The 13,811-nt window shown below is 49.5% G+C and overlaps 1 protein-coding gene and 1 long non-coding RNA gene across 2 annotated transcripts; one reads left to right on the forward strand and one right to left on the reverse strand.

Annotated features, from left to right (window-relative positions):
• Positions 1-493: 493 nt before the first annotated feature.
• Positions 494-6,302, reverse strand: LOC116475229 (uncharacterized). The gene is made up of 4 exons (XR_004249848.2): positions 6,154-6,302; positions 4,360-5,660; positions 2,186-2,351; positions 494-865 (listed from the first exon to the last, which is right to left on the reverse strand). It is a non-coding gene; the product is annotated as an uncharacterized LOC116475229 (long non-coding RNA).
• Positions 6,303-6,612: 310 nt separating this feature from the next.
• GADD45G (growth arrest and DNA damage inducible gamma) lies at positions 6,613-8,155 on the forward strand. Its single transcript, XM_032164500.2, has 4 exons — positions 6,613-6,775; positions 7,032-7,133; positions 7,267-7,480; positions 7,569-8,155. The coding sequence occupies exons 1-4, from the start codon at positions 6,723-6,725 to the stop codon at positions 7,677-7,679; spliced, it is 480 nt and encodes a 159-aa protein (XP_032020391.1). The 5' UTR covers positions 6,613-6,722; the 3' UTR covers positions 7,680-8,155.
• Positions 8,156-13,811: the final 5,656 nt, after the last annotated feature.

Genomic DNA, 13,811 nt, shown 5'->3' on the forward strand with positions numbered 1-13,811 from the left:
TCATTTTCACCTGGATGCTCTCCTTGTCCTTGGTGGCCAAATGGTTTGTTCTAAAGGCTCGAGAAAAGGTTTCACAGTGAAGTTCATCTGTTCCCTCTTGCTTCGGAGAGGAGCTCCGAACACCCAGCTTTGCCACCTCCCGGCTGTGTGACCTTGAGCAAGTTGTTCAACCTCTCTGTGCCCAAGATTCCTCATGCCTAAAATGGTGATAATAGCACCTACATAACGAGTTTGTTATGAGAATTAAGTGATGTTTTCAAAGTGCTTGGAACAGTGCTTGGTGCACAGCAAGTCCTGGAAAAGTCTAGTAAATAAAATAATAACAATACTACTAATAGTGTACTCAAGGAGTGCCCCACCCTTCTCAAACAGACAAAATTCAAACACTGAAAAATTAAATCATACCCTACAATCTCAAGCACAGGTTGAGCATATTACATGTTTTAAAATTTTAGAATTCCCTGCTGTGTTATGTAGGCAATGGAAACAATTTTCATAATTTATTACTGTAATTCATTTCTGGAAAATAGACATTTTCACCAAGAAGGGAGTGGAAGATAATTTCTTCCATTGCTGCTTGCCTCGGCGTGCGCAGAGGATTCCCAAGGGTCCTGTGAACCGCATGTGTAAGGAAAGGTGCCATCCAGGGTGTTTGGTTCTGACTCGCCGGCTGGCTTTCTTTCCTGCCTCCAGCATGTTGCCTGGGATTCCATCCCAGTCATGCCAGAGTTAACCTCCGAGTACAGTTATGACGATTTTCACTCAGTCACAGGCGCAGACCGGCGTCAGATGGCAAGAGGAGGAGTGCAGGAATCAAAGGTCACAGTCTCAGGAGCAAAGCCCCACAGACATCTGGCTTCTGGATCTGTGAACATATGTGAACAAAGATTGCTCTGCACAATAACCTCCACACAGTCAGGTTGAGGATGTCTGGTGGTGAAATAACTCCATTTGAGAAGTTTTATATATTTGTGTTAAATAAAATTGAATTGCAGAATGTTTAATTGCAGAAAAGCATAGTGAAGAAAATTAAAAGTCACTTATAATCTCATCACTCCAAGATACAATCACCATTTCTACTTTGTGACTTTATACAGTGATAGTCGTGTACACCGAAAGTTTTTGCAAAATTAGAATCGCACAATTTCGTATTTTGCTTTTTTCATATTATATCATGCTAGGAGCTACTCTTCAGAACTCCTTTTTATGGTTGCGTAATGTTTCATTTCTGGTTACACCATGATTTAACACTAGCCCCCTATAATGTTTTCTAATTTTTCACTATTTTAAGAAATATCGCAATAAATATTTGATTGTCATATACATTTTTGAATGGCTTTTTTGGAGAGCTTAATTACCAGGTATTTAATGGGCTAACAAGCATGAATTCTTTTTACCTTACACTTTAAATCATCTGCTAACTCTTTGCTCAAGGTCAAAGTTAGCAAGCAGCTAAGCCCACCTTTGAGTCCTGCTCCACAAGTTTAAACTCCAATGTCATAGTGTCTTTTGGAGGTTGTTAGTACCTTTTAGCTTTTGGAACATAAAAGAAGGAAGGCTTTACTGTGGAAGTTCTGTGGTTCTATTATTCTTTTATATGCTACATGTAAACATTTCCAGAAATCTGTTAGAAAAGAAAGTTTACTGCCAACCCAAATGCCTGCAGGGACCAGGCAAATGCCAGACAGGGCGTACACGTGCCAGCGGGCCTAATGTGACATTTGGAACATGCTTACAGTGACAGAGAGGATGTGTGCCATCACCTCTCCCCTACACAAATGAACAAGTCAAATCTGAATGTGTAAGTCTTTCGGGACACTGTCCACCAAACTAAACCCATCTGTGGGCCAAATGGCAACCAGGAGCAATCTTATAAGACCCTAATAAGGTTCATGAGGGGTAAAGGGCATAATTTTTATTTCCTAGGTTGGGAAACTGAGGTTCAGAAGACTTGGGCATGTAGTCAAGCTGGGAAGACTGCACATCTGTGGCTTCTCAGGGGTTTTCAGCTACAGTGCAGGCTGGCGTCTGTCACTACCTAGGACTGTGACAGGTGCCATGAATCATTTCTTACTGTAGATGGAGAAGGGAACAAATGCATAAATAATGTATCCTTCCCCATCAATTACTTTGAAGGATTTCCCTGGGCTAATGTTAACCTCTTTCATGATATGTAAGTGCTCACCCAAGAATAACTGCTCCTTCCAGAAAGTCTTTGCATAAGGATGACTGACCAGAAATGTCCAGCTTTTGCTAGGTGTGTATGTGGGAGGTGTCCTCCTTTCTCAGCTTCCTGTTTCTTGTCTCAGTTGTCATCTGAAGCCTCCCCATGTGCAGATCCACGCTTCACCCTGGGTAAAGAGGAGGGCATGGTGGTGGTGAGAGCCAATGCAATGGTGTCCTTCACATGCTGGAAGGCATCTGAGATGCACCTGCTGGGTTTTAAGTAATAGTTTTTGTGTCCTGAATGAAAACTTGGCTTCCTTTTGAGTTAATGTAGTATTGTCACTGAGTTGCTGCTGCCCCCTGTCATTCAAGAGCTTTTTTGGACCAAAGAAAACCCAACAGAGGACCCCCGAGGAGACTCGTTCTGGCCCGAGAAGGGGCTGGATGAGGGGGAATAGTGAGGGCAACATGAAACCTTTCGGAAAGGGGCCAGCCCAGAGTGCTCCAAGAGCCCTGTGCTGACATAGGACACTGTCCTGCACAAGCTGAGACACAAATGATGCTTAACCTTTTTGGCTTCATCTTTAGGAACTTGGCACCTTTATTTTGTGCTTCAAACTTCAGTTTCTTGATTGCAAGTGCAAATGTCTGCAGGTGACAGGAACGTGATGTAAATGAACAAAGCAGCCAGGTGTCCTCAGCTGGGGTCTGGTGGGGATTGTGGTGAATGGGAGAGCAGGGCCCAATGCGGGATCCTAGTGCCCCAGACCCCTGCTGAAGGTTACCAAGGTGGGGAGGGGACTCTAGGCACATCACGGCCAAATCTACCCATTTTCCAAGAGAAGCTAGAAATCCAGATATTTATATGAATGCAGCTAACTTTGAAAAGTGGCAGTGAATTTGACTTTGCCTAAGACACCTCATAGGCCAAAGAAATCCCACCTGCAGTCCGCATGGGGCTGGTGTGCAGCCAGCTTTGCATCCCACAGCCTCTGGCTGCCTGGTCGTGGATTCTGGCACATTGCTTGGGTAGGATAAGGGCATACACCTGCTATTTAATAACAATGTTGTGCACTCTCCACACATAAGTAACTTGTGAAAATACAACAAAGAATATCTCATAAAGTTTACTGCTTACTTAAAGCTCATTTCCTTCTGTACCCAAGTGAAAGACATCTGCCCATCAATGACCTAGTCAAGCCATGAAAGAATGAGAAGCACATTTCAGAGAATGTGTTAATAAAAACAGTTCAACTATAAACATTTCCAAAAAGGTTTTAAAATACAGCATCTCTGAGGATATCCCTTTAAGTAAGTCACCATCACCTGCATTACTGAGATTTAGGGGAAGGTTTAGGGGTGCAGTCACAGGAAGCTCAGGACAACATCTCAGCCACCTGTGACCTGAAGTACAGAGCAGGCCAAGTCCCTTGCTGCATGCAATTTGGGAGAGCTGTGGCCACAAAGCCATGTAGTGGGATATTCTGGATCCTCAAACTTCTTCTAGTGGGCATTGCCCCCTCCTCAACACAGGGGCATCCCAGGCCCAGAAGCTTCAGCATGTGTCTGAACTGAAGGGTGGTGGTGGGTCTGCTGGAAGGCCACCTTTGCCTGCAGACAAAACGGTTCTTCCCTAATTGAGATGGGGGCTTTGGGGCCATTGGGACTGACCTAATAAAGCAAAGTGAGGCTGTATCATATGTCAAAAAGGCAGTTTCCTGAAATTGAATACTTTAAAAATGTGAGCAGAGTAGAACAGCCCCAGGGGTCGTCAATCATCCCTCCTGGTCCAGGCTAGCTGAGGAGGGACTGGAAATGCACCCACCCCCAACCCGAAGCCGGGAGTATTCATTAGTGGCCTTCCTCTGGGAGGAGGGGCTGAGGCTTCAGGCCTAGCCTTTGTTTTCTCTGGCCTGGCATGTGGGCAGATTTTTAGTGTCATAAATTGGAGAGGTGGGGTGCTAGCATGTTAAGTAAATCTTATTTCCAGCATTTCCTGGGGACCTGGAACTAATACATTTTAAGAAATGTTTAATAGTAGGCCCAGTGCGGCTGCTCATGCCTGTAATCCCAGAACTTTGGGAGGCCGAGGTGGGTGGATCACGAAGTCAGGAGTTTGAGACCAGCCTGGCCAACATGGTGAAACTCCGTCTCTACTAAAAATACAAAAATTAGCCTGGCGTGGTGGCGTACCTGTAGTCCCAGCTACTCTGGAAGCTGAAGCAGAAGGATCGCTTGAACCCGGGAGGCAGAGGTTGCAGTGAGCCGAGATCGTGCCACTGCACTCCACTTGGGCAACAGAGCGAGAATCCGTCTCAAAAAAGAAAAGAAAAGAAAAGTTTAATAGTTTTAAAAGAGTAATACCTATATTCCAATCACTTAAAATTAACATATTTTATCCAATCAAGGCATATCATCATTTTATACATCAAGGAAGAAAGAAAAGAAACTAGCGAACAAACGAGGCATAATGCCGCCTGGCCCCGCTTCCCCCTACCCCCTCCCCGCGTCCTTAGGAGACACCTCTGGGGTTCAGAAATGCTAGGAGAGCAAGCTCTTCATTCTTAGAATCCAGGAAGGGCCGGGCTTTTGCAGCTCTCCTCTGCCAGGAAGCCGCTGGGGGGCGCAAGACGCCAGCTTCTCACTTTGGCAGAAGTGCCTACCTGCAAGCGCAAATGAAAACTTCCCCATAACGAATTCAGAAGTACCTTGTATATTCACCACCCACCTGAAGAAAGCCTGAATGAAAGGAACAAAGCCACGGCGTTGTTTACTTTCCCATTATCGCCCCAGTCTTGCGGCAGCGCTCGGGTTTCCATCCAATCCACCCGGCCCGCCGCTGTCCCGGCCAGTCTCCAAGGCCTCACCCAAAAAAAGGAAGCAATGAGGTGTCCCCCAGCGCGCCTTTCCACGTAGCACAGAAGGTGCTCAGTGGGTGAATCCTCTGAAAGTGCCAGCGTGCAGCAACCTCTAGCCTATTAAGCTCTCCCAAGATCTCTTCCAGACTTATTCTATTGCCGGAAAAAAGGCTTTTTACATATGCGGATTTAAGTAATTAAAATATTTCAACATGGCATAAGACGTAGGGGCTCTTACTCCATCAGTACTGGATGGGAATCTTCTTTTGCCCTCTACTCCCCAGGGTAACTGCAGCCCCACCTGAATGCGTTTTGCAGCCCTTACTCTGGTTCTATTTATGCACAGCTTGGACAGGGCTCAGTGGGCCCGGCCGGGCAGCTCCGTGGCCGCCCCCCTCCACCGCCCTTCCCCCGAGCCAGGCCAATGCAAGGATGTGTGTGTTGGGGGGAGGGGAGAAGAAAAGGGGTTCAGGATCTTTTTAACCTGCCTGTAGATGGCGCCCCGGGAAAGAGATTCCGAGCTGCATTCCCTAAGCTCCAGGGGCTGCAGTCGCGGGGTCCCAGTCAGAGGGCGTCCAGCCGCGAAGACTGCACAGCAGCTCTCCGTCCTTCCCAACTCGCGCGGCTGCTCGGCACCTGTGCGAGGAACGGATGGAAGGGAATTACATGTAGCAGGGCCAGTACTGGGGGCGCGCACTCAGGGACCACGGAGTGGCACTCAGCCTCGACCCCACGCTCCAGGCAGCCCGGCGACCCCCACGCGCGGCGGGGGCCTGCCCACCCCACCCGGCGGCAGGTGGACTGTGTTGCTATGAAGAGAAAGCCTCGATTGTCCCTACTGCAAACCGCCACACGCCAGACCTCTGCTATTGTGCGCCCTCCATAGAAATGCAAACGAGCGGCGTGCGCCGGCCGCAATCTGCTCGCCCCCGCCCGCCCCCCTCTCCGGCGCCCCGCCGCGCTCCGCCAAGGGCGGGGAGGTGGGGTAGGATCTTCCAGAGACGGCTCAATGTACACATTGAGTATGCCTGGCAGGCATCACCAGCGCACTCGGGACGCTAGTGGTCAGCTGCAGGGTGTTGTGCCCACTGCCTTTTGCAAGCCTCTAACTGGCGCTACCTGTTTTTACCTTAATTTCCAGCTCCAAAGCAACAGTCTCATAAACTTCAAATTAAAGAAAAGAAACAAATAGAAAGGTAGCAATAAAAATGCAAAAAAATTCCTTTTGCTTCTATAAAGGTGCTTTTCGCAAATTGCAGCATCATATTAGCAAACAAGATTTTTGTGGGTTGGGTTTTTTTTTTTTTTTTTTACTTTTTCCTTTTAAGGACTTCAAAAAAAAAAAAAAAAGCCAGGCGAGATGAAATCTGCAGGCTCCAGTCTGCCTGGTAACACCCCAACAAAAGCGGCAGATTTGAGGCATTGTCATCCCCCGCACCCCTCCCCACGTGGCCTTCTGGCACGAGCCGCTGGCTCGCCGCCTCATTTACATCAGAAAGCGGGTGCCGGCCAATAGGCGCGCAGCCTCGCGCCAGCTGGCGGCGCCGCACCCACCAGCCTATATAAGGGCGCGCAGCGTAGCCGAGGCGCACTCGCTGGCGGTGGGCGCGCCGTGCTGAGCTGTGGATCTCAGTGTGTTCGTCCGCGTCCCCTTCGCGCTCTCCGCTTGTGGATAACTTGCTGCTGGTTGATCGCACTATGACTCTGGAAGAAGTCCGCGGCCAGGACACAGTTCCGGAAAGCACAGCCAGGTGGGTTTCAGGGCGCTGAAAAAGCCGCTGGTCGGTCGGCGACCGTCAGGGTTCTCCAGGGTGGGAATCTGCGGGGTAGGAGCGGAGCGCGGGGGTGCAGGCGCCAGATCCGGGTTGGAGAGCGGGGGTGCAGGCGCTGAGCCAGGATTGGAGTGTGGTTGGAGTTGGGGAGCCAAGAGTGCGTCCCGGTGGCCGGGGCTGGGGGTCCACCGCGCCCCCGGGCCGGCTCCCGCTCACTGCGCTGGCTCCTCCGCAGGATGCAGGGTGCCGGGAAAGCGCTGCACGAGTTGCTGCTGTCGGCGCAGCGTCAGGGCTGCCTCACTGCCGGCGTCTACGAGTCAGCCAAAGTCCTGAATGTGTAAGTGTAGACACGGCCCAGGCTGGGAGACAGGGGCGGGGGTGAATGGCCAGGAGACGGGCGGATGGGAGGGGTGGCGGCGGGAGAACTCGGCTCGCCGGTTCTGACCTTGGTCCCCGCCTTGCCCTCGCAGGGACCCCGACAATGTGACCTTCTGTGTGCTGGCTGCCGATGAGGAGGACGAGGGCGACATCGCGCTGCAGATCCATTTTACGCTGATCCAGGCTTTCTGCTGCGAGAACGACATCGACATAGTGCGCGTGGGCGATGTGCAGCGGCTGGCGGCTATCGTGGGCGCCGGCGAGGAGGCGGGTGCGCCGGGCGACCTGCACTGCATCCTCATTTCGGTGAGTACAGTCCCGTCCTGTCCCCGCCCCGGTGTCGTTCCCGCCTCGGCCCGCGGCCAGCCAGGCTGACCCTGCTCTCTCTCCGCAGAACCCCAACGAGGACGCCTGGAAGGATCCCGCCTTGGAGAAGCTCAGCCTGTTTTGCGAGGAGAGCCGCAGCGTTAACGACTGGGTGCCCAGCATCACCCTCCCCGAGTGATAGCCCGGCGGGGACCTTGGTCTGATCGACGTGGTGACGCCCCGGGGCGCCTAGAACGCGGCTGGCTCTGTGGAGGGGCCCTCCGAGGGTGCCCGAGTGCGGCGTGGAGACTGGCAGGCGGGGGGGGCGCCTGGAGAGCGAGGAGGCGCGGCCTCCTGAGGAGGGGCCCGGTGGCGGCAGGGCCAGGCTGGCCCGAGCTGAGGACTCTGCAAGTGTCTGGAGCGGCTGCTCGCCCAGGAAGGCCTAGGCTAGGATGTTGGCCTCAGGGCCAGGAAGGACAGACTGGCCAGGCAGGCGTGACTCAGCAGCCTGCTCTCGTCAGGAAGGAGCGGCGCCCTGGACTTGGTACAGTTGCAGGAGCGTGAAGGACTTAGCCGACTGCGCTGCTTTTTCAAAACGGATCCGGGCAATGCTTCGTTTTCTAAAGGATGCTGCTATTGAAGCTTTGAATTTTACAATAAACTTTTTGAAACAAACTTACGCTCTTTATTGAGGGTAGGGGATCTCTGTGTCGGGGGAGGTGGTGTGCAGGGTTTCAGAGGATTGCTGGAACTCCATGGAACCGATGGCACCTGTTCCGTCTTCCTGTCGGGCAAGAATGACAGGCTCCTCCGCTCTGGCAGAGGGAGGGCATGCTGCCCAGTGCTAGGGTAGAACTTGAGCCTGGCTCCTACTTTTTTCTCCTTTTAGTAGGATTTTAAACTTGCAAAACAGGAGCATACTTGAGATAAGACAGTGCAGCAGCTGAAGTCTTGCCTTCCAAGGCGATAACAGTGACCTCTGCCTCCCCTCCCCCTCCTTGGCCCTCCTCTCCCTCCCTCCCACAGCTGCTTATCTGAACAGCTTGCAGGAGGCCTCAGGCTTTCCTGCACAATGAGCATTGCCTTCTGCAGGCCCTGCCCTTTGTGGTCCCTGAGGACGGTGGCAGGCTGCTCCTGCTCTTGGGGACTTTTTCCTCTTAAATGCTGTGACACAAAGCAATGCTACAAAGGTACTAATACCAAATTTGACATTGATGACTGCATTTAAGTATGAGTCATTACTTTGTCATGGCTGTGATAGAACTTGGAAGATCTGAGAAAAAATTGGAAGGCAGCATCTATATAAATAGGCATGAGCAATTCTGAGGGGGCCTGGCATCTGCTATCTACTATTTTCAGTGTTCTCTGCCCACATCAGAGTTACGAGGATTGCTGCTATTCACAATTCTGTTTAAAGACTCATGGGAAAAAAAAATTAAATATTTTAAGCCAAGACTTTCTTTAAGAAGGAACTAGGGGGAAATGTCCTGATCGAATCAATCTTTTTTATGAGACCAATATGCCTTGAGTTTGTTCTGTGTCTAACTAGCTACTTTCAGCAGGGGAAATACATGTGGGACCCTTGTGCTGTCAGCTAGGCTGCCAAGCAGGCTGAGCCTTCTGGGCAAAGGATGCGTGATGTGCTGTCTTCAGTCTTTGGGGTGGCTGATTTACCTCGTTGAGCGCCACATCCTAAAATTCTCTCCAGATTACGGGAGCATTCTTGAGGCAACAGGAAAACTGTGCTGAATTACTCTTCTTGTAATGAAAGCATCCTTGTTTTCCATTTATCAGCTCCTAAAAACATCTACTCCTTAATGGGACAGAAGCCTAGATAAAAAATTCAGTTGTATTTGTGCCCAATTTTCATTACTATTTTACCTATTTGCTGCTTGAAATCTTACGGTTTTCTTATTGAGGTAGTCTTGGGGTGGGCCTGTCTACCAGTCTGTGTTCTGGCAAAATGACCAGAACATGCTATTGTAAACACAAAGTGGACTTGATTACTTTAAAATGGACCCTTAAATGAGTAAATTCAGCAGAACATTGCACAGAGCAGGTAGGCAGACCCTCCTGTTGGCCAAGTGATACTTGTAGAACATGAGGTTGTAAGCCCTTGGCTTTTTGATTAGAGCTTGCTATGAGGCCACCTGTTGGAGCCCCAAAGGGCCAGTAGAATTTGCAGGGGAAAAAATGCATGATGGGACACAGTGCCATGCCCAAAAGTTGTGCTAAACTTTTTTTTTTTTTTTGATGAACAGGTGTTTAATGCTATTAACATGAACTAACCCAGAGGGCAGATAATAAAATGTCCATTGTTTATAAACACATAATTACATTTAGTACTTCCAACAACCCTATGTGATAATGCATATGTAAGCCCTCAGTGCATGGTAATTATCACAACGTATGTGTTGGGGTAACCCATAAAGACAAGCACAATGCCTGGCATCTAGAAAGCACTGAATGAATGTTAATGACAATAATTCTTAAAAGCTAATGAAGACATTTGTCCCAGACCACAGAACTCCAAGTGAACCAGTGGGTTTTGGACCAGCCGTCTGGTTTCAGGACCAACACATTGCTGCCATGAATTTCTGGGTGCTGGAGCACTTGCAGCAGGCTTATTTTGGAAAGAAGGCTAGTTTCATTAGATAACTTTCTACCTTTATAAGTTATATGTATTAATTGCAGAAAAATTGTAAAATATATAAACATTAAAGAAATAAGTAAAGGTGCCTGTAACTGACCATCAGCAAGTTTTGATTATTAATATTTCCTTCTGAACTTCTATTTTTCATCTTACATATTCTGTAACATACATAAGCACACCCAACAGTTTTTAAGAAGCTGCGTTTGGCTTAGTCTGCATTGGATTTAGTTACCGTCTCCTTTTCATTAACATGCTATTACAGTTCCCATATATCCACATGACCTTGGGACAGGGCTTGTCTCTGCTTTAGCAGGCTCCAGTGCCTGGGTGAAAATACACATTCCAGCCTGGGATCCAGCTGGGGCATCTTCTTTACCTTGCAGCCCTCACTAAACTAGAAACATGACTGCTGTTTGCAGGATTTTAAGTATCATATGTCTAAAACAAACCTTTGCCACCCTCAGAGCAATGAAAGTAAAGCATTCTTATTTTTAATTTTTTTAAGTTTTGCATATGGTCACTGTAAAAATTGGCGCTGGCAAAGCACCTGTTGTGAAGATGAAATGGATACAGAATGACAACAGGAGCAGCTTGGAGAGTCAGGCATTCCTTGCCCACACCCAGCATTGCCCACATAGGCAGCTGAGGTCTCCTTGTTCCTCTCCTGGCAAGATGATAGGACAAAATGATCTCTGAGATTTATTTTATTTTTAAGGGCTCTAATTCTCTGTGTTATATATTTTATTAAACCATTAGCCTCAAAAGTACAATGTGTATTGGTTTTGAAGCCACTTGAGAAAAAATAAAAAATGAATTTTTTCAGAGGAAAAGCAAGGATGTTGGCAAAGAAAGCAAGGCGTGTAGGGTCAGCTCAGTAAACAGATACTCAATTTTGCTTTTTTGAGATTCTTGTGTTTTTCAGTTGCTTTTCTAAGATGCCAACTCCTGTACTTCTCATTTGAGTATGCCCTCCACAACGTCAAAAGTGAATTGTCTTTCCACGGTCACAACGGAGAGACTTTATGACTTAACTGGGGGCAATGAGACATGATCCTGCATGGTGCACCCGAGCTGCCGCGAGCCGCCACCGGAGGAGTGGCCAAGTTAGTGTGCAGGGCCAGCTAGAAGCCTCGGGGTGCCTGGAATGACTACACGGCTTTGAATTCTGTCGTAGCGTAAACTTATATTTGGTTTTTAGGTCTAGCTCAAACTTCCCTTTATCAACTAGAATATAATTGCCAAATAATTTCACTCCTTTCATCAATTAATAGTGTGTGAGTAAAGTTCACCCACACAGGGTGGCAGAGTCTAGATACTGAGAGCAGGTGGCTGCACCACCAAGATGCATGGCTTCTTGCCCACTGATGCAGCAGAGGCCTTTAAAACCTCTGTGAGCTCCTCGTGCTGGGTAAGACAGGCACTGCCTTGGGCTGCTGGGCTTCAAGGGTGGGACATAGGCTGTCCACCGTGTGGTTCAAGCATTCATTCATTCATCCCCTCATTAATTTAGCTGGCATTTCCCGAGCACACGGGCTGTGCCAGGCACAGTGCTAGGCATGATCTCCCCACTGATCCTTGCCTGCCTGGAAGGTCCTGACAGCATTGAGTTGAGCCCATGGCTCCACATTCCCAAGCCCATCCGTCTCTTATTCATCCTGCCTAGAAAACACAGTGAGGACAGGAATGAGAAAGATGAATGTGGTGATACCATTTCCCATACCAATTGCTAATTTTATGAGACTCTCACTGGCCAAATAAAAAATATGTCACAGTTGGCATTCCGTGACCTTTTTGCATCAAAAGCACCCTCGGCTTCTTTCCTTCTCACCATCTCCCTTTTCTTTCTATTCCTTCGATTTTTCTCCAGTCCAAGCCTTCCCAAGCTGTGACTTGTGCTTCCCTCCTGAGCACTGCTAGTGGCTTCCAAAGACTGCTTTCCAATTCTACTTCCCTCCCCACAACCTTCTCTCCTTCTTCCTTTTTGTGCCTCTACCTCCACCTCCGCTCTTTCCTCTCGTCCATTTTTCCCCCCATCCTTCCCTTCCTCTCCCTTTCTTTCCCCCTTCCCCCTCCACCTTCACTTCCATTATGGAGCTCCTGCTGTGAACCAGGCCCTGGGGACTCAGACGAGAAACGAGCAGCCTCTGCTCCCAGGAGCTGGGCCTGGCGCCAGCTCTCTGGCCTGGCCTGGGGCTGTCTCCAGTTCCCTTCCATCCACTCAGTGTCCCAGATCCATCCCCTCAAACTTGCTAGGCCCTGACCCTGTGTGGAAGTCCAGTGGACATCTTGTCTGACTGAGCCCAAAGTCAGTCTCTGCCCAGGGCCTGGCCCAGTGCAAAGAACCATGCACACCTTTGCTTGTTCCATGCCCTTCCCTGGGGGCCAAGGTCTTGATCTTTGAGGTGGGCTCGTGGATGGATGACTGGGGCTATGATGACAGTGACGAGGAGGTGGAGTTTCCCCGTGAAGAGAGTGTCACAGCCTGTGCAAACATGGGTGGGCTGCACATATCCCATTGTGCCCAGGATGCAGCACTCTGTCTCCTAGGTTTCTCCATGCTCTGTCCATGCTCTGCTTCTGTCCCTTCCATCTGTGTCCTCAGGGTCCAGCTCTTTACTGTCACCTACCTGAGTCCCATACTTCTAGGGATGCTGGTGTAGGCTTGGGGGTAGCAGGAAGGCTCCTGGTCAGAGGAGCCCCTGGTATAGTGGAGATCATGTGACTCCTTTGGGTCTGGCCCAATCTGCAGCTGTGTCCTGGGCCGTGGCCGGAGGGAGCTCACCTGGGCTTCCTTTTCCATCTTTCTGACTCTCCCTAAATCCCTCAGAGCATCTGACAGAGTCTAGAAGCTTGTTCATCTTGGGTGGAAGGGAAGAAAGTCTGGGGGCTGGGTAGCTTATTGGGGATGGTGGAGATGCAAGGGTGGGCGAGGATGAGGGCCACCTGCCACCATCCCTGAGACCACGATCAGGCAAGTGGCGCAGGCAGAAGGATGGTGGATGACTGTGCAAGCCTGAAAGCACAGCCTGATAACAATCAATAAGACAATTGTCCTGCAGACTCCCCTCTGAGCTTCAGAACAGTGTTTCTGGGAGAATAAAGTGGGCCGAGCCCTCCTCGGCTCTTTGTGACATGGGAAAAATGCATTAGAATTGACATCTTAGACGTGGCATCTTCCTAGGAAATACAACCAGACCAAAATGGGTGGAAGAAGGTGCTGTGGAAAGGAGACATCCTGCGTGTTTTCTATGCCTCTCATGGAGTACAGGCTCATCCAGCAGACCTGCCTTCGGAGCAGAAAGAAGGGATGGGTGACCCCTTGAGACTGAGCTGACGGTGTCAGGCTGCAAATCAGTGAAGGTCACATGAAGGGTTGTTGGCTACTGGGGAGCATGGGATTCCACAAAACCTGCCAGAGATGAGCAATTTTCTGTTCATAGAAGTTCAGTAAATGTCTCAGAAGGACCCCCCCAAAGCCCCCGAGTCCCTTTCCCATCCAGATCCAGCACAAGCAACTCCCTCTGAGTACAGCCCATGGGGAGCTGCTCAGACTTGCCCCTGCTGCCATCCACCTGCTTCTCACCCGGATGCCCAGTGACTGACAGATGAAACTGTCTTACTTATCTTAGTGATATCCCAGATGATATCTCATCAGAAGGCAGAATTCTACCACAAACC

This window comes from Hylobates moloch, unplaced genomic scaffold, assembly GCF_009828535.3.
Source record: "Hylobates moloch isolate HMO894 unplaced genomic scaffold, HMol_V3 SCAFFOLD_10, whole genome shotgun sequence".
Taxonomy (NCBI): Eukaryota; Metazoa; Chordata; class Mammalia; order Primates; family Hylobatidae; genus Hylobates; species Hylobates moloch.